Source organism: Ziziphus jujuba, chromosome 8, assembly GCF_031755915.1.
Source record: "Ziziphus jujuba cultivar Dongzao chromosome 8, ASM3175591v1".
NCBI classification, from domain to species: domain Eukaryota; kingdom Viridiplantae; phylum Streptophyta; class Magnoliopsida; order Rosales; family Rhamnaceae; genus Ziziphus; species Ziziphus jujuba.
The window spans coordinates 13,681,752-13,701,975 of NC_083386.1; the positions used below are offsets into that span (position 1 = coordinate 13,681,752).

The 20,224-nt window shown below is 32.3% G+C and overlaps 3 protein-coding genes across 6 annotated transcripts; 1 reads left to right on the forward strand and 2 right to left on the reverse strand.

Moving 5' to 3' along the window:
* Nucleotides 1-1,643: 1,643 nt before the first annotated feature.
* LOC107413580 (uncharacterized) lies at nucleotides 1,644-4,496 on the reverse strand. Of its 2 annotated transcripts, XM_016021567.4 has the most exons (4): nucleotides 4,337-4,496; nucleotides 3,830-3,919; nucleotides 2,275-2,452; nucleotides 1,644-2,135 (listed from the first exon to the last, which is right to left on the reverse strand). In XM_016021567.4, exons 3-4 carry the CDS (start codon nucleotides 2,443-2,445, stop codon nucleotides 2,064-2,066), a joined length of 243 nt encoding a protein of 80 aa, XP_015877053.1. In that variant the 5' UTR covers nucleotides 2,446-2,452; nucleotides 3,830-3,919; nucleotides 4,337-4,496; the 3' UTR covers nucleotides 1,644-2,063. The 2 variants fall into 2 exon arrangements, with proteins under 2 accessions (XP_015877053.1, XP_015877052.1); XM_016021566.4 differs by lacking the exon at nucleotides 3,830-3,919 and having other exon boundaries at nucleotides 4,337-4,491.
* A 1,517-nt stretch (nucleotides 4,497-6,013) lies between these two features.
* On the forward strand, nucleotides 6,014-6,924 carry LOC107413581 (uncharacterized). The gene has a single exon (XM_016021568.4). It carries the CDS (start codon nucleotides 6,111-6,113, stop codon nucleotides 6,684-6,686), a length of 576 nt encoding a protein of 191 aa, XP_015877054.1. The 5' UTR covers nucleotides 6,014-6,110; the 3' UTR covers nucleotides 6,687-6,924.
* A 656-nt stretch (nucleotides 6,925-7,580) lies between these two features.
* Nucleotides 7,581-19,386, reverse strand: LOC107413594 (SAC3 family protein A). Of its 3 annotated transcripts, none has more exons than XM_016021589.4 (14): nucleotides 18,913-19,385; nucleotides 18,710-18,775; nucleotides 17,211-18,041; nucleotides 15,983-16,492; nucleotides 14,915-15,016; nucleotides 14,080-14,177; nucleotides 13,021-13,201; nucleotides 11,499-11,915; nucleotides 11,244-11,384; nucleotides 10,630-10,689; nucleotides 9,768-9,898; nucleotides 8,729-8,862; nucleotides 8,378-8,613; nucleotides 7,581-8,112 (listed from the first exon to the last, which is right to left on the reverse strand). In XM_016021589.4, exons 2-14 carry the CDS (start codon nucleotides 18,761-18,763, stop codon nucleotides 8,011-8,013), a joined length of 2,997 nt encoding a protein of 998 aa, XP_015877075.3. In that variant the 5' UTR covers nucleotides 18,764-18,775; nucleotides 18,913-19,385; the 3' UTR covers nucleotides 7,581-8,010. The 3 variants fall into 3 exon arrangements, 2 of the variants coding, with proteins under 2 accessions (XP_015877075.3, XP_015877074.3); XM_016021588.4 differs by having other exon boundaries at nucleotides 11,499-11,978; nucleotides 18,913-19,384; XR_007239416.2 differs by lacking the exon at nucleotides 7,581-8,112 and having other exon boundaries at nucleotides 8,472-8,613; nucleotides 9,768-9,864; nucleotides 11,499-11,978; nucleotides 18,913-19,386.
* Nucleotides 19,387-20,224: the final 838 nt, after the last annotated feature.

The following is a 20,224-nucleotide window of genomic DNA, read 5'->3' on the forward strand; positions in this document are numbered from 1 at the left end:
GGTAATTAATTTTTTAAAAATAAAATTGAATCTAGAGAGAAATTATAAAACTTTAACACTTTTAAGAAACAGAGATATCAAAAGTTCTACTAAAATATTTACAGAAATTGTTATTTTGTTGACTTATATTTAATTATTAAAAAATATTGCATGAATACCAAGTTCGTAGATACAAACTTATGTAGGATCTATATTATATTATGTGATAAGTTTTGTGTTTAGGAACTTGGTAGTTATAAGTCTATACAGCTTTTATTCTAGTTATATTTGTATTTTTAGATGTTCACCTTCACCTATTCATTTTATATCATATAAATATTTTATCAATAAAATAATAACATATAAACTTACCATAACATTTTGATAAACATATTAGGTATGATAATGAAACCTTCTTCTCATGGATTGGAAATTTCGCTACTTCTTATCATATGGTCTTCTTTCATGAGAACTATCAATTTGGCAATAAATTATCGCTCTGCCTAATAGCAGATTAAGTATCCATTTTGAGAATGATCCAGAATTTGAATTTTTATTTTCTCAATATATAAAAAAATATATATATAATAAATAAAATAAAAAAGGCATTCCAATCGCTAATTTCCACTAGAGAATGGCATAACATTCCCCAGCTCATTACAAAACCCAAAATTTATTTATAAAAAAAATTAAAAAATTAAAAAATTAAAAAAATTAAAAAAAAAAAAAAGGAAAATTCAACAATTTATAGAGGCAGAAACTATAGATAGAATTTCAAAAATAAAAGTTCTTCACTTCTCAGGACTTAGAAATTATAGATACAGTTTCAATTATCCATATGCATTCCACCGGTGTATTAAAGAGAGGAACAACTCCGATTGTATTAAACTCCGATTATATTGAAAGTTTATCCCATGGAATTAACTCTCTTGTTGGAGTTGAAGGTATTAAAATATATATATGTGTATATATATATATATATATTTATTTATTTTCCAATTCTAACACATAATTAACAGTTACAACGCTAGTCGCCAATGTTTACCAAATCTCCAATACCAAATAGTATGACATTCTATTGTTATATTCACTTTCTTCAACTCTATTATTATTATTACCTTATTCGGCATTTAAAATTTGGTAAATAAATTTGGAAGCCATAGCACATAATCGAAGTCCATTATTTCTTCATGCACTACCCCTGAGCTCAAATCCCCTGCCCCAAGATGATGATAATAAATTATTTAAAAATAAAATAAAAATCAACCATACAACCAAAGGACGAGAATTGAGAAGCTTAACAAGGATCTCTTCAGAAAGAGCACTGGGGCCAATGGAGAATGAGAGGATGACTCTTATTCTGAGAAGATGTCCCATGCCTATTGAAGCAATGACTGTTTATTCTTAGAAATACAAAAATTCCTACCAAGAACCATCTAGTTTCTCTGTTTGTTCAGGTATAGGAGGAAAAAACCAGGTATCATAATTTTATTTTCTATTTATTTATTTTTTTTTGGTGGGCTGGGGAGCTCTCAAACATCTCTCCAGCTTCAGATCACTGTTTAATTTGATATTGATGCGCAGAAATATAAGATTATATTCGCCACAAGAATGGCAAAGTTATCGAGGAAATTGAAAATGACAAATTTACCCAGAAAGTAATGTAAAATAAGAAGTGAAGAGTAAGATTATGCTAGATACAGTAGCAATAGAAAGAGAAAGAAATGTAAAAATCTTAGTGGCCTTTTTCTCTTCTGTATTTTACAAAGAGAGAAGATAAAATCAAATTAAAACGAGGCACACGCAAGATATCTAAACATTAGAAGTAACACATTGAAAGATATCCTGTAGGCCTAAATTCTATCAAGAGAAGATAGACTCTGAGTCAACATATTATTCTTATATCCCTGGCAAGATTTGGTAAACTAAACTGCAACATATTTGTTCCAAAATTATCAAATTTTTCATCTCTTCACGAAATGGAATTTGACATGTAAATATTCATTGCTAAGCCCTTTTGAAAACAACCACCTCAGAGAAGCATTACTCAAGTTTAAATATGGTTTCCTACATTGTAACCTAAATTACTTCCTTCCCCTGGTAAGCCTCTGCAGGTGATAATTAATGCTTCCCCATGGCTTTCTGTTTTTGTTGGTCTGCAACAGAACGAAGTCACAAGCTTTAGGGATACTCCTAATAGAAAATTTTATGAACTCAAATGAACAAATTTAGAAGCGCAAAGGAATAAAAAGCTAAGAAGAAACAGAATCCACAGCAGCAAATCTAAAAGTCTACCTGAGCATCCATGCAAGCATTCAATAGATCCTTAGTCCGTACACACTTATCATCATTGTTCTGGTTCAGAGCCAAGCAATTGAGAAATGTTACCATTTCCTTCATGCACGGTTTATGAAGAGAACCAAATTTCTTCGAGTTAATATAAAGAGAACCAGCTTTTCGACCCATCCTATACCTTTTAATAGCAGAAAACAGTTAAACACACTTCATAGAGGAAGAATAAGATAATAAAATAAACACTATCAAATATCATGAGGAAAGGGCAAATATAAAGAGAGAACAACTACAAACACCATTAGATTTATGAAACAACCACGGTTCTTACTACATAACCAATTCACAATATATACTTCATATTAGAGAACTCCTTTAGCCAACTCAGAAGTCAAAAACACACTTGTAAAACATCATTCACCATGTTCACAACTTTATGTACTTCGGTTACTCCCCTGAGAACAGCTAACCTCATTTTATCACTAAGAACAGAACTAGCATCTCATCCAAAGTGCTAAAAGATTCAAGTTGTAAAACTAAAACTAAATAAAGAATGTCAAAATCTAATTCAACATATATAGCACAATATTGATTAGCCTTATTGAGTTATTCCATCAATAGAAAACAAAGAAAGATGCACATGATTTAACTAGGCATCAAGACAAGTATAAAACTAGTTGAGATAAAAGAACTCCGAAGGAATACCTATTACCACTTCAAAACCAAGTAATGATTCTATATGCACTTCTCTTAAGGCATGCATCATCATCAAGAGTAGGCCTCCTATAAAACCAATTTGATATATGCTCATCTACAACTTCAATAACATTCTCCAAATGTTTAATTTTCCTTCTACTCTTCTACTTTACATTTTAAAGACATTTGACAAGGGCTTTCAAACCATTTGTTACTAAAGCCTCTGATCAAAAAGAAATTCAATTTAATGCCCCTCCTGTCCCATAAGGTTCCCTATTTGAGAAAAGAATAGGGAAAAGAATAGGTCTTTCTAATATCTCTAGACAAAGGATGACCAAATATAGCAATCAAAATTTCCATTTTAAAAAAAAAAAAAAAAAAAAAAAATAGCAATCGAAAACAAAATCCACGGACGCTTTCTCAGCCATTGAAGATCTGTAGCAAATAGTATATGCATTGAAAGAACAAAAATCTGTGTGTAGCAGATGCATAATATTTTCTTACATACCAAATCCGAGAGAAACCAAGATATCAAAAGCATTTCAAGAGAAGCATACCCTAGAGTAGAAATGAAATTGAAAAATTCAATCTAAAAATTTAAATTGGAAGTAACAATAAATTAGTTGAGCTTGTTCTTAAATCGTGTATTTATTTATTTTGGTTTTTTAAGATCTCAAAAAACTGATAAAATGTGAGAAACTGCAAGCAACCAAAAAAGAAATTTCTAAGACCTCGAAAAAACTTTCTCAGTAACAGCTACTGTTGTTATTCCTAGAAAACGAAATCAAAAAGGGGATATAAAATCTTGGAATATTGCAGATTTTCTCGGGAACCAAACAGATGGGAAAATAGGAATTCTTACAATCGGCACACTGGCAGAAGCAGCAAGAGCGAGAGGAAGAGTGGCGAAGCTGGCTTCGGCGACGGCAATTCTACCAGTCTCACGAATCGTCTAGAGATTTAAGAAAGTTGCAATTTGCTAAGTTTAATATATTTATATAAAAAAATAAATGATAAATATATTTGTTTATATTTATTTATTTTCACTTTAAAAAAAGTTATTTAAAAAAAAAAAAGAAAAAAAAAAAAGAAGCGATTTAAAACAAAAATGTTTTCGAAAAATAAAGTAAGTTCTAAGAACACTTCAATTAGTTTTAATTTTTTTTAGTTAAAAAAAAAAAAAAAGCCTATAAGCGAAGATCTGAGACAAACAACACCAAAAGCAACAGAAAAATTAAATCCCCAGCATTCGAAATGATAATTGACCAAAATCAAAACCATAATCCCAAAAAAAAAAAAAAAAAAAAAAATCTAAGCAACAGAGCGAAAAATGCAGAGAAAATGCAGAGTGAGAGAGAAGGAAACTTACATAAGATTAGAGAGGAAGGAAGAGGATGATGAGCTGCAGCAGAGAAGGAAAACCGGTGGGTGGTGAGCTGCTGGTTTAGGGCTTTAGGAAAGAAGAGGATGAACTGCGAGAGAGGAAGAAGGAAGAAGGAAGACCTGCGTTTTTCTTTTCTTTATTTTTAATTTAAAAAATAAAAATAAAAAATAAAAAAAAAAGAGGTGCCAACGCACCGTTTCATTAAATGGAGAGAAAAGCAAAAGGATGGATGTAGGGGTGGGCAAAATCTAATTCAACCCGTTCAACCCGTCCAATCCAATCCATTTTTAATGGTTTGGATTAGATTTTTACATCAATTGGATTGGTTTAGATTCAAAATATTATAAATTTTATGGATTGGATTGGTTATGGATTGGAAATATAAATACAATCAAATCCAAATAATATATTATATAACTAAAAAATTATATATTTTTTATTTTTTTTCATTTTTATATATTAATTTTAGTATATTTTTTCATTTTTATATATTAATTTTTAAATTTTTTTCCATTTTTATATATTGATTTTTGATATATTTATATTTATATATATATATATATATATATATATTTTTTTTTTACATCCCTATATCTCAAATCCCAAATTAAATTGTAAGTTGTAACCCTAAACTAAACATTTACCTTTATTGCCACCCACCACCAGTCCATCACTATCATCATAATATATATATATATATATATATATTTTACATCCCCATCGTATATTTATATATATATATATATATATCTACATATATTATATCCAATTGTTATATATATATATAAATGTTTAAATATAATTTATTGCTAATTTTATTGTTTTGATTTTTATAAAGCTTACAGAATCAATTAAAATTAGTGAACCTGTCAACGTTGATTGATTTATAATTTACCAAAGTTTTAAGGTTAAAAAAAAAAAATTATGCATTGATTCTTGAGTGAATAAATTTTGACGAATGTATTATTTTACATTATTTATTCTAACAATTTTAATTTGACTTTATAGGAGTGAGATGATAATATTAATATTTACTGTTTAGTAAGTGCATGATGTGTATCATTTGCTACATTTTCTTCTTTATTTTCCATTGTAGACTATGTTGTATTATTCTAATTGTATTTTATATTTGGATAATTATAATTTATTATTTATATTTTATATTTGGAAAATTTTATATTTGTATTATATATTTATCAATTAGTAAGTTTCAAACCGATCAACCAATCCAAATTAAACAGATCATAAATGATTTGGTTTGATTTGGATTTAATGCTTTAATGATTTAGTTTGAATTGTAAATTAGAAAAATCGATATGTATGGATTGGATTGTATTTCGGTCCAAAACGGAACTAATCCAATCCATATCCACCCCTAGATAGATGTGGGTCTTGTGGTTTTTTTTTTTTTTTTTTTTAAATGCTAGAACAAAAAATAATAATAAAAAAAAAATAAAGTAGCTGCTTTCGTCCATAAGAAAATGATGACGTAAAAATCTCTAGCCCATTACAAAACCCAAAAATATAAATAATAATCGAGCAATTTTTAGAGGCCAGAAATTAGATATTTGATTATTTAAAAAATTCTATAATTAATATTTTATTTTATTTGCTTATTAAAACATAAATTTAAAAATAAAAAAATAAAAATAAATAAAAATAAAAATAAAAATAAAAAGGCAAGTGTTTGTTTGAGAGAGAGGGAGAGGAAGTTCCTTATCCAAAGTGAAAAACCAGAGCTCCAACAAAGCATCTGAAAATGGCGACAATACCATCATCCTCTCTTCAGCTCTCAAACCCATTTCCACTCACACCCTCCTCATCTAAACCCCACTTCCCCAAACCCATCATTTCCTTCACAACAAAAGCCACCGACTCCGACACTCCCTCCTCCTCTTCCTCCGAGCCCTCCTCTGACCCACCTCAACCCGAACCCGAGTCCGACGACGCATTCGAGGAGCGACTGAGCCAGATCAGAGTTCGCTACCGGAGCGGTACGGGGAAGAAAGCGGAGCTCCGAAAGGCCCGGAAGGGAAGAAAGAGTTCTGGGTCGCCGGAGTCCGGCGGGATGTATCTGCCGCCGGTACCTCTGAAAGAGCCGGTGTCGGGAAAGCTGAAAGTGGATTTCGGGTTCAGCCCGTATAGCGAGCGGGTTAACGGGTGGGTTGCGATTGTTGGGTTGTCGGCTTTGGTTCTGGTGGAATTGGCTACTGGGAAGAGTGTGATAAAATACCACTCGCCGGCGATTGTGCTGATTCAGATTTACTTTGTAGCTGCTGTTGCTGCTCTGTATATCAAATATGAGAAAGAGAGGGTCAGTGTTTGGCCTAAGTAGTTTTCTTTTTTCCATTTTTTTCAATATCTTTGTATTAAATTATTGATGAACTTCTTGTGGGGTTTGGGCGCTAATAGAATGACATTTTGCGATCAAATAATTTGATGGTGAAAATGGGAGGTGGATTGGATGTCGGGGCCATTTACATTATGACTGTAATTTTTTATTGGTTGTTGACAGTGAATCCAATTTACTAAGAGAACAAAAAGAAAATGCAAATTATGTTGTTGATTTTCAATGTATAATGGTTTTCATCTACTTTGTTTCTGTACTAGAGGGGGGGGTGTGGGTGGGGAACCAAAAAAAAAAAAAAAAAAAAAGTTCATGAATTCTGTCAAGTTTCTTACAAGTTGTTAAAACATTTACATTATTTTTAAGTTAAAAAAAAATTGATCAAATAATAATGGAGGGAAAAATTTTAAAAAAAAAAAAAATTCCTCTAAATTTTCAGCTCTCTTTCTTTAAGAACTACCCCTTTACATACATTGGAAAAGAAGAACTCCCTTCAACAAGCAAAAGCATTTAAAGTAATTCAACCCAAAAAAAAAAAAAAAAAAAAAAAAAAAGCGAAAAGTAAATGGATTTAAAGTAAATAGCACAAAGGCACAAGCAGTACAAAGATGAACCTCTGGTTGAACTAAAACCGTGACCAAATATCAGCCTCGCGATGTCACAACCCAGCAAAATCTTATGAACTCGTATATTAAAAATCTAATCTTTAGCGCGATTAGGAAGATACCAAATCCAATGGTTAGCGGAATTCAAATATTAGACAATAATTTCAACGGCAGGGATTAAGTAGGTATTATCAAATCCCATGTCCAAGGCATTAACATGTATGAACAAAACAATAAAGAAAAGCACCACCAAACCAAAAATTGCCAGTCACCATAATTGAGCTCAAAAATTTTTAAGCATTGATCAATTTAAGATACAAGACAGATTTCCTGCGTTTCATTTTCTAGTATATTTATCACTTTCTGTCCTCACAAAAGAATGGATTTCTGTTTGCAAAAGAGAGGAAAACAAAATAAAAGGAATATGAATACTACAATGCTAGCCCAAGACTCTTGGCCATTCCCGTTTCTATGGGAATATTGGAACCTGTATCATCATTACATGCTCCAAATAATACATCTGTGAGTATTCTCCCTAGTGTTACAGACAACTCCCGCCGCAATTCCCCGCCCTTTTGCCGGATGTTCAATCAGTCAGAAAATTGACCGGTTCCCCTTTGTTTGTACACTAGAATGATGAGGGCGGCATGATTTTCCATTTTGTCACTGTTAATATCTCCAAATACAATTGGATACAATTAAATTGGCTATAAGGTTGTTCGTGTCAGAAAATCATTAACAGCAAGACTGGCATCCCCATGGGACACAGCATCTTCTGGCTCTGGCATGTAAAGACTAGATGATGTAGGCTGCAGCTCAAATACACCCATTTAGTCATATGAAGCAACATTCAGATGAAAAAAAATCAATTATAACTCTCAAAATTAGGCATCTAAATATCTGTGCTTTGTATGGCCAGTCGACCATATTTCTACACTAAATATGACACACGGTTATATGTTTCTAATTCTTACAAATTGATAGTCATCACCCATGTAAAATAAAAATAAGACACATTCAAAAAGATAAAAATATTATATGACAAACAAATTAAAATGGCGCAATTGAATCTACCTTTGTGTCAAGCTGAATCTCTCCGTTGTTATCTGTAATAAGGCATGCACCATGTGCCTTCAACCATTCAACACATTCCTCTACACCGTCTAAATCCTTTTCATCACTTCCCTCATTTGCAGGCACAACGGTAGCAAAACCCAAAACCTGAGCAATGTATGAAACAGGTAATGTCGGACGATATGACCGAGACATGCAGCTTACTGCCTTAAACCGCATCTTTTCAACATAAAGATCTGCAGAAAGATTTTTCTCATTAGAATTCTAAAAACTTATACTCTTAAAAATAATACATAATGGTTATTTAATGGTTATAAAAGAACTGAGATAAATTCTATATTAGATACTCACCCATAAGGCAGGTATTCAAGTTGGGAGCTGTTTTGTAGAGTCTGAAAAACATAACATAATTTCCTGAAGTGACAGCCGCACGAACAGCTAGAGCATGCTTAACTGCTTTATCCCTTTTTGCTTCATCAGATAATCTGAACTCCAACAAAGACATTTCATAATGGATTCCAAGGCCATAGCAATTAATAAGGAGAATAGGAAAGCATCACTTTGAACACAACATCTGCAAATTAATATTCTACACGCAATTTCTACATATTAAATAATCTACCTCTAAGAAAATACAAGGAAAACAAGAATAATTAAGCATATTCAACCTATTAGAGGTTACAGGAAGAGAGAGCAATAATTAAGTTAAAATAGTAAATCTAAAGGCCAGATATCTGTATCAGCAAAAATTAAATAAGCCGCATTTGGGTTAGCAATCCCAGATTTTCTATCATAAAAAAAGGCCAGATTCGTTTTTGGCCCAACTAATATTAGCCTTAAATCCTTTCAAATATTCTTCACAATCCATTTCTAAGCAAATTTATGGCCCTATTGGAACCTATGACTGGGTAGATTCAGAAGCATGAAGAAGGGCTAAATGCCATTCACTTTCTTACTGTTCCAGCTAATTTTTTACTTGTCTGGATAAGGACTGCAGTTTCACCAAATGGTCCAACAATATTCACTATTCCAGTAGAAGGGCATCTAAACAAGAGCAAGATCACCTTATTTGGAGTGGTGTAGATGTGGATGTGTGTGGAGAGAGAGAGAGAGAGAGAGCACGTGCATACAAGTTAATGAGGTAACAGTCAAGTATGAGAGAGAGAGAGAGAGAGAGAGAGAGAGACTGCACGTGCATACAAGTTAATGAGGTAACAGTCAAGCATGCACAAAGGCATAATACATACGTATATAATATGTATCTATATACATATATTTAAATATAGTTTTAAACTGAATATTGTAATACACAAAACGTCAGTTTAAGGAATCTAACCGGCAAGCTGGATATAGCATAAATAAAAGCAGTCTTTCTCCAGTCATAACTGACCTTGACATTGATGATAAGAGATCTCTGTAATTATTTGAGTGCAGAATAACACAAAGCAAGTGGTATGCAGAAAACTCCATATGACAACCCTCAATTCCTTCAGCATAAAGAACTTTCAACTGAGATTGGCACTGAAACCATACAAGATAAAGTAATCATACCACCAAAACAAGAAACCATATAAATTGGCTTTGAGAGGAGAATAATACAACTCCATAAACAAGAGGCCAGGAAAACAAAAATAAAGTGTAATCAGAAAATCAGACATTCATATTATAAAAGAAAAATGGGTCAAAAAGGGAAAAGCCACCAAAATCAAATTTAAAAAGATCTTAAACAAACAAGAACACAAGGTAATTCAATGCCAATAATAACTTAATAAGCAGTTAAATTGTCACATCCAAGAATGTGATAATTGTATATTTCAATATGTTTCACCTTCAATTGTTGACATGTGCCCAAATTATTCAGCTAGCTCCTAGCTAGTTAGAATAAGATCCAAGAAGAAATTAAGATATGAAGTTCAATTCATAAAACAGAGAACAACGCCAGCTATAAATAATGATGTAGACCATGAGCCCATGACCGTAGTTCATATTAATTAAGATACAGCTCTTTGGCCAGGTGTCCAATAGCATATCAATAATACCTTCACCAATTAGTTAAAATGAGGGGGGGAAAAAAAATATTTAAAAATGAATAATATAAAAAATATATTTATATATAGGATACACAGTATAAGCAACTAACTATAGTCTCACAAAATGAAGTATAGCATGTGTAGGAAATATAACGAAAGGAATTATAAATATATATATATATATATATATTTTTTTTCAAAACCTTCTAAAAAGATACAAACCTGATTATACTCCGGCAGATCCCCAACTTCCAGTGCCAATCGAGCATGAGTTTCATACACCTGAAACACGAGTAAAGTGAACTAACCATTACATAAATGCATGCATATGCATCATTGATTAGAAGATTTTCAGTAACATATAACTAGACTGACAGAAATGTTCAGAAGCATGGTTCATTCAACATAATTTTTTGGAAAAATTAATTTTGTTGAAAAGAAAAGAACAAAATCTACTAATAGACAATGAGCACTCCATGAAACATTTGGGTCAGTATGTTATCCAAGTTAAAATAATTTTTTTTAATTCAAGTTGACGTGAACTAAAAGTTAATCATAATGCACCACATGATTCCTCAACACAATTTCTTATCACATAAGCAATCTTTTTGTTGAATGAAACTAATTTTTCAGAACTTAATAAATGAAAGACTATTTACGTAGATTATGATGCAGACCCATTTATATAATATATTAATATTAATGCTTCATCATGTTTACAACATGCACAATGGATATAATGCATTCATGATAAATTACAGACATTTAAGTAAATAAGTTTGAAGAGCAGAGCATCATAAGCTCAAGTACAGAGAGAGAGAGAGTATCAAATAAACCTTTGCTGTTAGTTGATTGCGAATTCTTTGCACGGTTAAATCTTGGCGAATAGACTTCAACTGATCACATTTATAGAGATAATTCTTTTGAGAATTTTGAACCATAAGAAGAGCTTTTTCTAGTACTTCTTCAGGTCTTACCTGTATGATATAGAGGATTTGTAGCTCAGTATGCATACTACTCATGCAAAACCATCAATTCTCAAAATGCAAATTTTAAGAGAAAAAAAAAATTATCACAAGTATGATAATTACACTGGATGGATCAGGTGCAGACGTAAGGCGCAAATAACGTTTCTCAATTTCCTGGCATGTCCCCTTGACAGTAAGAGTATCCCAGTCCATGTCCTCAACAGCCCTGCTGGCACCATCTTCAAAATTTTTGCTTATCATAGCCCTTCTAGCATACAAGTTTCCAGCTCCAGAATTTTTTGCTTTATGGTGATTAGTTTCAGTTCGATGTCCTTGCCCCTTTTCAAAACGCTTGGAACGACTCTCACGTCTCCTTCTTTCTTCTGGTGAATTTGCTAGTGCACTTGCTCCTGCATAATATGCTGTTAAACCTTGCTCCTTATCACTGTCACTAGACGCATCACCATTTTCCACAGCACCCAAACCATCAGAATGGCGCTGCTTTTTTACTGGTCTCTGGATAATCTTACTTGCACCTTTCTGCTCCAGAGAGAGAAATTTTGTATTATTCGAATTATTATCCTTGCTCCCAAAATTAAGCGTCTGCATACAGTAAATTTGAAGAAATAAACATTGTGATTAAAACAAACACAGCTTATCATTCCCTTTTTCCTTTTTCATATAAATATAATTTATTATACAGGCAAGTGTTAAGTGAATATTCTGCCCACTGTCAGATGCAAAAACTACTGTATTAAAATTACAAAACTGGATATTTCCAACCCGTCACCTACCATCCTTCCATAAACAAACTAAAGGCTGTAGAAAAACCAAAAATGGACCACAATAATTATTTTCTAAAGACTCTACAAAAAGTTCTTCCTAAAATTACAAAATTTTACTAAAAATTCAAGCCATTATAAAATTGGACTTAAAAAATGTAATTAAACATTACAAATTAAAAATTAAAAAATAAAAACCACCAAGTGACTCTTACCAACCTTAAATTTGAATTGCAAGAAGTGACCCAATTGTTGTCAAAACCACTTAATGGTTTCAAATAACATGTGGTCATCTCCTGAGCATTGTTAAAAAGTGTAAATATGTTTACCTCCAATAATTTACTTAATGATATTCTTATTGCTAGCTCCTAAATTCTTTCATAAATATAACATAGGTCAAATTTTTTTTAAAAAAATAACAATACAAGTAAAAGTATATCCACCAAAAGACAAGTTTTATTAATGAAAAATATCACAGGAATGTTGAATTAGTGTCACATGGTCTCAACTTTGTTGAAAACCATTTAACCTACGGAAGAGACTAATTTACACATTCTTAAAATTCAAGAGCATCAGGAATGACACAGCCCAATTGCAAGGATCTAATATGTAATTAGCTCTACTGTTTATTTTTAAAATATATTTGTATTTCAAAATACCACCATTTACTGTAATGAATACAATGAAATTTAAGAAAAGGTATGTCCTTAATATAATTAAATTTAATTAACCATATGTAACACAGGCGAGTCGACCCAGAATAGGCCTTAAGAAACCAGGCCTGACAACCTTCTACCTCTCCATCCTTTCAAAGAAAATGATCACCATTGTAAAAGGAAAAAGATGAGAGATAATAGGAATACCTTTCTGTCCTTTTCATTAGCATGCATCCATCCAGCATATTTTAGAGCATTATTATTGGCATATGCTGGTTTCTCAATCGGTTTCTCATCGGGTAGAGGCTCCCACCTACTTTTAGAACGGCGATTGGGACTTCTTTTGAACTTTGGCAATATAGAAATAGGGGTTGTACCCTGTAAAATTCTACATAATAAAGTACACTGAGGATCAGTGGAAAACATGCTGGATTCTGAAGATTATAACTCAAGACTTCAAAGTGCCAATAAATCATGCAACTATATAGAAAATTTTTTTACTGAAATGCAGACTGAGTGCACTTAGGCTCACATGCAAGTATCTTAATTGATCCATTAAGTACGGATGTAGCTGAAAAAATCTATGACACATTAGCACAAAAATCAGACCAACTGGCTTGATTCTGCCAAATACTATTGTCATCAATATAAAGGTAAAAGCAGATTCGTCTACTGGAGGGAAGGGGAACATGGATTGACAGTTATATGATGCAACCACTTCACAAAATAATATATCTCAAAATACTAACTACCAGCTTGTATCACCTTTAGACCACAATAACCACAACAATATAATAGAACATTCCTCATATCATAAAAGGTCCTTTTTTCTCCCTGGAACTGTTAACGTTTAGATCCTTAAGGCAATATGACTTGCCAATAAAAAGGAATGGGTGAAAATTTAACTAATTGCTGGTATCTGAATTTTTTGCATTATTCGATGATACACAAATACAAACTCAAGAAATTCATGCCAAGTCATCCTATCCACACCCATAAATTAAATGGCCATAGACCCTAAGACAAACTAATAAAACAATTAACATATACAACAATGCAAAAGAGCATTAACAGTTACTAAGCTAAAATGAAAGCTCCTAATTGATGCTTCCAAAAATGAGAATGCATGCATTATCCAATGCATCTCAAATACTTTAATTCTTAATGATACATATTATACTATACATATTCGTTCATTAAACTTGGGAAATAGAGGTTTATCATGTGTGTGAATGAAGGTGTGTTTAATGAGAGCCAGAGAGTTACTCTTTATTGTCATCATCCGAATTTGGCAGGGGAAAAAGAGGCTCAATGTCCCAATCACGTGTGTAAAGTGTACCATCAGCAGTTGCCTTAGTGATCATCTGAGAGAGAAGTAAACAAAATTATATGTTAGTACAAACTGCTTATAAATTTTCCAAGTTGAGGCTACCTGCATTTATCTAGGTACAAATACATCAAAACCTGCATACAAGAATATCCACATATAGTAAAGCAGCAAGTGTAAAATGGATAGATACCCTCCTATGACTCAAACCGCTAAATTTTTGCACCATAGTCTAATAACTTAAAGGACAAGTCTTTTCTTAGATATTAAGTCGGTGTTTATTGGTTACATCTTACATGTCAATATAGACATTAAATTGATATTCAAATTAGGTAGGTTAAACAAACTACTGACAGAGATGTAATCTTGTGTTTGATGAAAATTCTATAATCAATCTTTGAAGAAAATCCATGGACAGTTAAACCATTACCAACACTGATTGCTTACACATGACAATAATATGCAAGCCACATGCATCTACTTTTTATATCATTTGATGCTACATCTTGCAGAATGTAGATCTTGCATAGATTACAACTCTACATGTTCTATATCGTAGTGGTATTTACATTCCTAATGCATTATTTTATGCATCACAACATATCGGATGATTTTAAATCACTAAAGGACACTGTACTTGCAATTTTGCAACTCTCCTAAAACATATGAATTTTTAATTAAAAGAAAGAAAAAGTCGATCAAAATGTATGATTTTACTTCATTATTGGTATCCTATAATTTTTAATCAGGATAGCATCTAAAATATAGGCTTACATCCTTCATGGTAGCCTGACAAGCCATCATTTGTGTTTCATCTTTACAGCGAGCCAACGCCCTTTCAACATAACCACGTAGTGACTTTGGGAACATACCAGGCTGCAGGAAAATGAAAAGTTAGGCACTACATAAAATCATTAAGTCCACAACCAAACTATTCTCGAGCCAGTACTGCATATGGAACAGAACAAATTGAGAATAACCAACCAACCATGTCATGCAAATCTAAATAGTAAGAGATGTCAGTCATATCAAAAATTAAAAATTCTAATGATATAAATAATAAATAACCTTGTGGAATGCAGAAAAAGTAAAAATAATTTATCTGTTTGCTACGTTAAAAAAAAAAAAAAAATTTCGTTAGTTTGTATTGTATAAAGTATATTTATTACTCCAAAAAACTCTTATAAAAGCATTTAAGAAAATAGCATAGAGATTAAGTTGTATATAAAATATTTTTAGTTAATTTATAAACAGTTACAAAAGCATTTCCAAAACAAAAAAAGTTGAGGGCAGTTATATATGTCTGATCCTATAGGGCAGGCAAGGCACATAAAATTGTGTGTTAGCAAGACTAAGATACTAGACTGGCTAGACAATCATGCTATGATATGTTAAGTCACCGTCAATGCCAAAAGCTTAAATTGTCAAGAAGAAAGCTCAATTATGTATATCAAGCTAACATAATTAAGATAGACAATACAACCACCGCCCCCCGCCCCCAACCCCCCCACAATAATAAACTAATATGTAGAATGGATAGTTAACAGAGAACACAATAATTTTTTTTCTGGCGCAAGATCAGCAACCATATTTTACACGCCACACAATCACCATATCATCCTGAATCCTGATAGGTGAGAACCTCTTAACCAATGAAGTATTCCAAGAAAACAATTACAGAATATTCTTCATAGAAATATAATATCCTACAATCTTAGAAACAATCAATCTCAATCGATCCTACAAAACATCAACCTCAATAGATCCTACAAACAGACTTACAAGAAATTTAATGTATCTTATCATTCATACAAGTACAAACAATCAAATCAGAATTCTTACCTTTAACATAGAATCAGCACCAGTACTAGACGGAGTCTTCTCATTTGGCTTAGGTAGTGAAACACTGACGTAAGCTGGTTTTGCTGCTGCACTAATCGTAGAGCTATCCTTATCAGTTTTTGTTATGCCAAAGGTCAGATTTGAAGCAATCCTAGGGTTTGTTGGGATCTGCAGTTTGTTCACCCTTCGCGTATCTAGAGAAGGAGCAGTTTGCACAGGTGATTGATAAGTCTGAGGCACTGGATTCAACTGAGGCACCTGAGGCAACTGGGACAAATGGGGCACCTGAGGCGACTGGGATAAGTGGGACACCTGATGAGAAGCAGGATACTGTAAACTAGGTCCCTGAGGACATGCAGTTTTCTGTTGATCCTGAAAGCTATCATAGGAAGATTTTTGCTCCAAAGGCTTTTGAAAGTGAGGTTGTGCTGGACTTGTGTTATGAATTTGGGCAGTAGGCGCCCCATGTTTCCAATAACCATCATAAGCACCACTAACTACCGAACCAGACTGACGAATAAAACAGATCAGAAATAGATGGTAATTTCCTATTAATCATATTGTTGCATCATTCACTAACCAAAAAAGAAAAATCATTTAAATTGATATGAAATGAGTGAGTTTTAAAAGTAATAAACTAACCAAAAGAAGGAAAATTTCAATATAAAATTAAATAAAGAAATAATACATGAAATAAGCTAATAAAAGCATCTATATCCACAAAAAGGTCCATGCCATGCAACAAAGCTGGATAATTTCAAAAACACATATTTCAAATTCTCACAAATTAATAGCATTCAAAATGGCCCGTAGATTTAAAATTTTCACAAAGAAGACAGCAAATGTTTTAACTGAATATGTTTACAATTTTAACTGCCAGAAAACATATCTATATAAAAGAAGCCTCCAAATTATTTCAAATCAAACTATGATTTAGGGGAGCTAGATAACTGATAAATGCTAATCCTTGCTAAAAGTTCACAACATACTCTTACCAAATCACAATGCATTCTGAAAACCCTCAATTTCCATAGCACTGTACCAATAAGCATAACCCCAACAGACAGTAATTTTGAAAGACATGCTTGATCATAATTTTTAAATAAATAAACATATGAAGCAAACACTACATATTTAAATGTAGAAGAAATAAATAACGTAATATACTACATGCTCACATAAAAGGGCCGGTAAGATCTCCCTAATCATGTAAGGAAGAAATCCAAACCTGCACCGGAGGCACTTCAGATGGAACTGATTCTGGCCTCCAAGATTGATTGTATGGAGGATGTGGCTGGCTGTTAAATGTTGGATACCCAGTGGAAGTACCAAAATTAGACGTGCTATTAACAGCTATATTTTCTGTACCAGGAGCACAGCTGACTTCTGTCTGACTGTAATAATCTGCCCATTGCTTGTAATGCTGCTGATAATTTACTGAAGTTGCAGGAGCTGTACCAGAACTATAAACAGCATTTGTATCTGGAGTGTAATTTGCATATTGTTGAGAAGTGTAATTTGCATAATTGCCATCATTCCACCCGGAAGTCTGATTATTGTAACTGCTACTCGGATAACCTCCAGCTGTCTGATAATCACCAGGATTGTAATAAGTGCTTGTATAACTTGAAGACCCAGCATAAGACCCAGTATTCTGAAATGAGGAAAGGGGCTGATAAGGAGCACCTGTGTTTTGATATGCTCCTACAGGTTGTGAGTAGGAATGGTTAGTTTGTTGCTGATAGCTGTTAGTTTGTTGCTGATAGTTGTTATTATAGTATCCTTGATATCCTGTGCTTCCATAAGCATATGGATCAGAGGAGTTTGAGTACGATGTATAGCCATTGTAGTCTTGTTGTGTACTTGATGATCCCAAACTCGATGAAATAGCCGCCGGTTGCTGCATATGCGGATCATAATTATAAGTTGAGTTAGAAGGAATTCCATTCTCCGTTGAGCTATTATCAACCCTATGAGTGGTCCATGATAAGGCTTCAGAGCCAGCCGCTGAGGGAGGATATGAAGATGCCTGTCCTTGGCCATTAATTACATACCGATTCTACATAAAATCCAGTAAATAACGAAGTCAATAGCATGAATGATTTGAAAAGAAAAAACTAACAATGCAACCCATAAAGTTTACAGAACTATTCAGTAACATCAGGGGGGCAGGGAGACAACCAGATAGAGCTAGCCATTTAAGAGAACAAAAACCATTGTATTATTTCAACTCACATGAATAGGACATCAAAAATACTGCCATGAGCTAGTTAAACTAAACCGAACCATGAGCACACAATTCATACTCACAGTGGTAAAAAGCTTAGAACATTTTAATTGAGAAAACTGGAATTATCATTTCCAACTTTATAGTATAATGTTCAAAAAAGTGCAGCTTAAAATTAAAGGAGTGGTAAAGTACTTTCCATTTAGCTAAATTACAGTAACTGAGCAAAGTCCTCCAACTTCTAACTCAATCAACTAAAGTTGTTCCCTTTGTTCAAAAAGTAAAAAACTAAAGTTGATCCCATGAACTTAATGTTGTCTACACTCTTTGACATATACTTTTTCCATAATCAACTCGCCAAATCCAATTCCTAGTAACAAAAATGTCTACTTGGAACTAAAGCTCATAACACTAAGCCAAGCTTTCATTTAAAGAAATGATACTACTCAAAAAAAAAAAAAAAAAAAATTAATTATAAATGAATAAGTTTGAGAAACTACCTCTAGCGAACTGGGATCCACTGTAGCTAAGGTCTCAGCTCCTTGATTCATCATTACATCAACATCCTTGCACGTAACAAAAACAATTAATATTAATAACCCACAAAAAAACCAAATATGCTAAATTAAAGAAATCAGCCATAAATTCACTAAATACCATAACAAACCCTAATCAGGTTTCAACAAATCAAATCGATCCTAACCTTTTACCAAGTAAGACTGTGAATCAAGCGGGAAACCAAATGGACTTTCTCACAACGTTGCTTGGGATGATCAAAAGGCGGTTTTCGAACAACAAAAAAAAAAATTAAACCCAGAAACAAAATTTGAGATCAACAAGAACCCAGGAAAAAAAAAATACACCAAGTAAATGATTAAACAACAAAAGGATTATGCAAGAGCAAAATCAATATCTAATAAACTCATAAGCAAGAAGAAACAAAGCAATAACAACAAGAAGAATTTGGATAAACTAAAAAGCTTCTATGGAAATTTGGTCGAGAAAAAATGATTGGAAACTGGGGATTAAAGGGATGAAATTTGTGATTTCGGAAGCGAGGGAGAGAAAGGGGGTCGACGCGTAGGGGTTGGTCTAGGTCGGGTCGCGTTTTGGGGGTAGGACCTTTGGAACGTTGGCGGTAGAGGAAAATTATTATTTGCAACTGTTAAAAAATAATTTTTTTAAAAAAAAAAAAAAAAGGTTTTCTCTTTGCTATATATATATATAATCACAAAAACTAGACCTCTTTTAGCTTTCCTTTCTTTCTTTCCCGATTATTTTTTAACTATATAACGAACAATTATACTGCTTTTCTTTTTCCTTTTTCTCTTCTTTTTTTTTTCATTCAATTTAATAAATTTTAAAAAGAAAAAAAAGTTTTCTTTTGTTTATAATTAGTATAAAGAGCATAAGATGTTAGACCATCCCAGTTTAATTGCGACCCCTAAAAATTCAAAATCCAAACAAAGCGAATATTATTATTAAAGTATAAGGAAAATTTTGCTGGAAAGTTTTATTTTCTTTATTTGAAAATGGAATTTAGTATCAGAACATAAAGTTATCATCGGACGGTTATTATTAATTGAGCAATCCCAATATTAAAAATAAAAAAAACAAAAACAAAAACAAAATCTAGACAGTCCTAAAGAAATAATTTATTTTTTTGAACCCATATTTTGTAAGGCTTATATTTTTGATTTTTTGTTTTCCTTATCGTTGAAAAAATTAAGCATGCATGAATGATAAATGACTATTATGATAATAATATTCATTTATAAGGGCAAAAATAAAAACATAAATAAATGCAATTAGTTTTTAATTTAGTAGTAATGTATCATTTAGTAACATGATTGGTTTTTAATCTTTTTTATTTTGTATTTTTTACCTAATTGTAGATAATTTGCTTGTCTCAAATATTAGTTAATGGTATTTATAATTTGTTAAATACATCTTAATCAATCATAAATTTCAAAAGGAAAAGAAATTGAAAAATAATACAATTTGAAATTGTGTTC

Bases quoted from the DNA above. Each gene is read 5' to 3' on its own strand.
- LOC107413580 (XM_016021566.4), bottom strand. The intron at 2,136-2,274 runs GTAGACTTTTAG...GTTCTGTTGCAG, and splicing joins ATGCTTGCATGGATGCTCAG to ACCAACAAAAACAGAAAGCC.
- LOC107413581 (XM_016021568.4), top strand. From the start codon at position 6,111: ATGGCGACAATACCATCATCCTCTCTTCAGCTCTCAAACCCATTTCCA.
- LOC107413594 (XM_016021588.4), bottom strand. From the start codon at position 18,763: ATGATGAATCAAGGAGCTGAGACCTTAGCTACAGTGGATCCCAGTTCG. The intron at 16,493-17,210 runs GTTTGGATTTCT...TTTATTCGTCAG, and splicing joins CTGAAGTGCCTCCGGTGCAG to TCTGGTTCGGTAGTTAGTGG. The intron at 9,899-10,629 runs GTTTGTATCTTT...GTATGGTTTCAG, and splicing joins ATCTGCCGGAGTATAATCAG to TGCCAATCTCAGTTGAAAGT.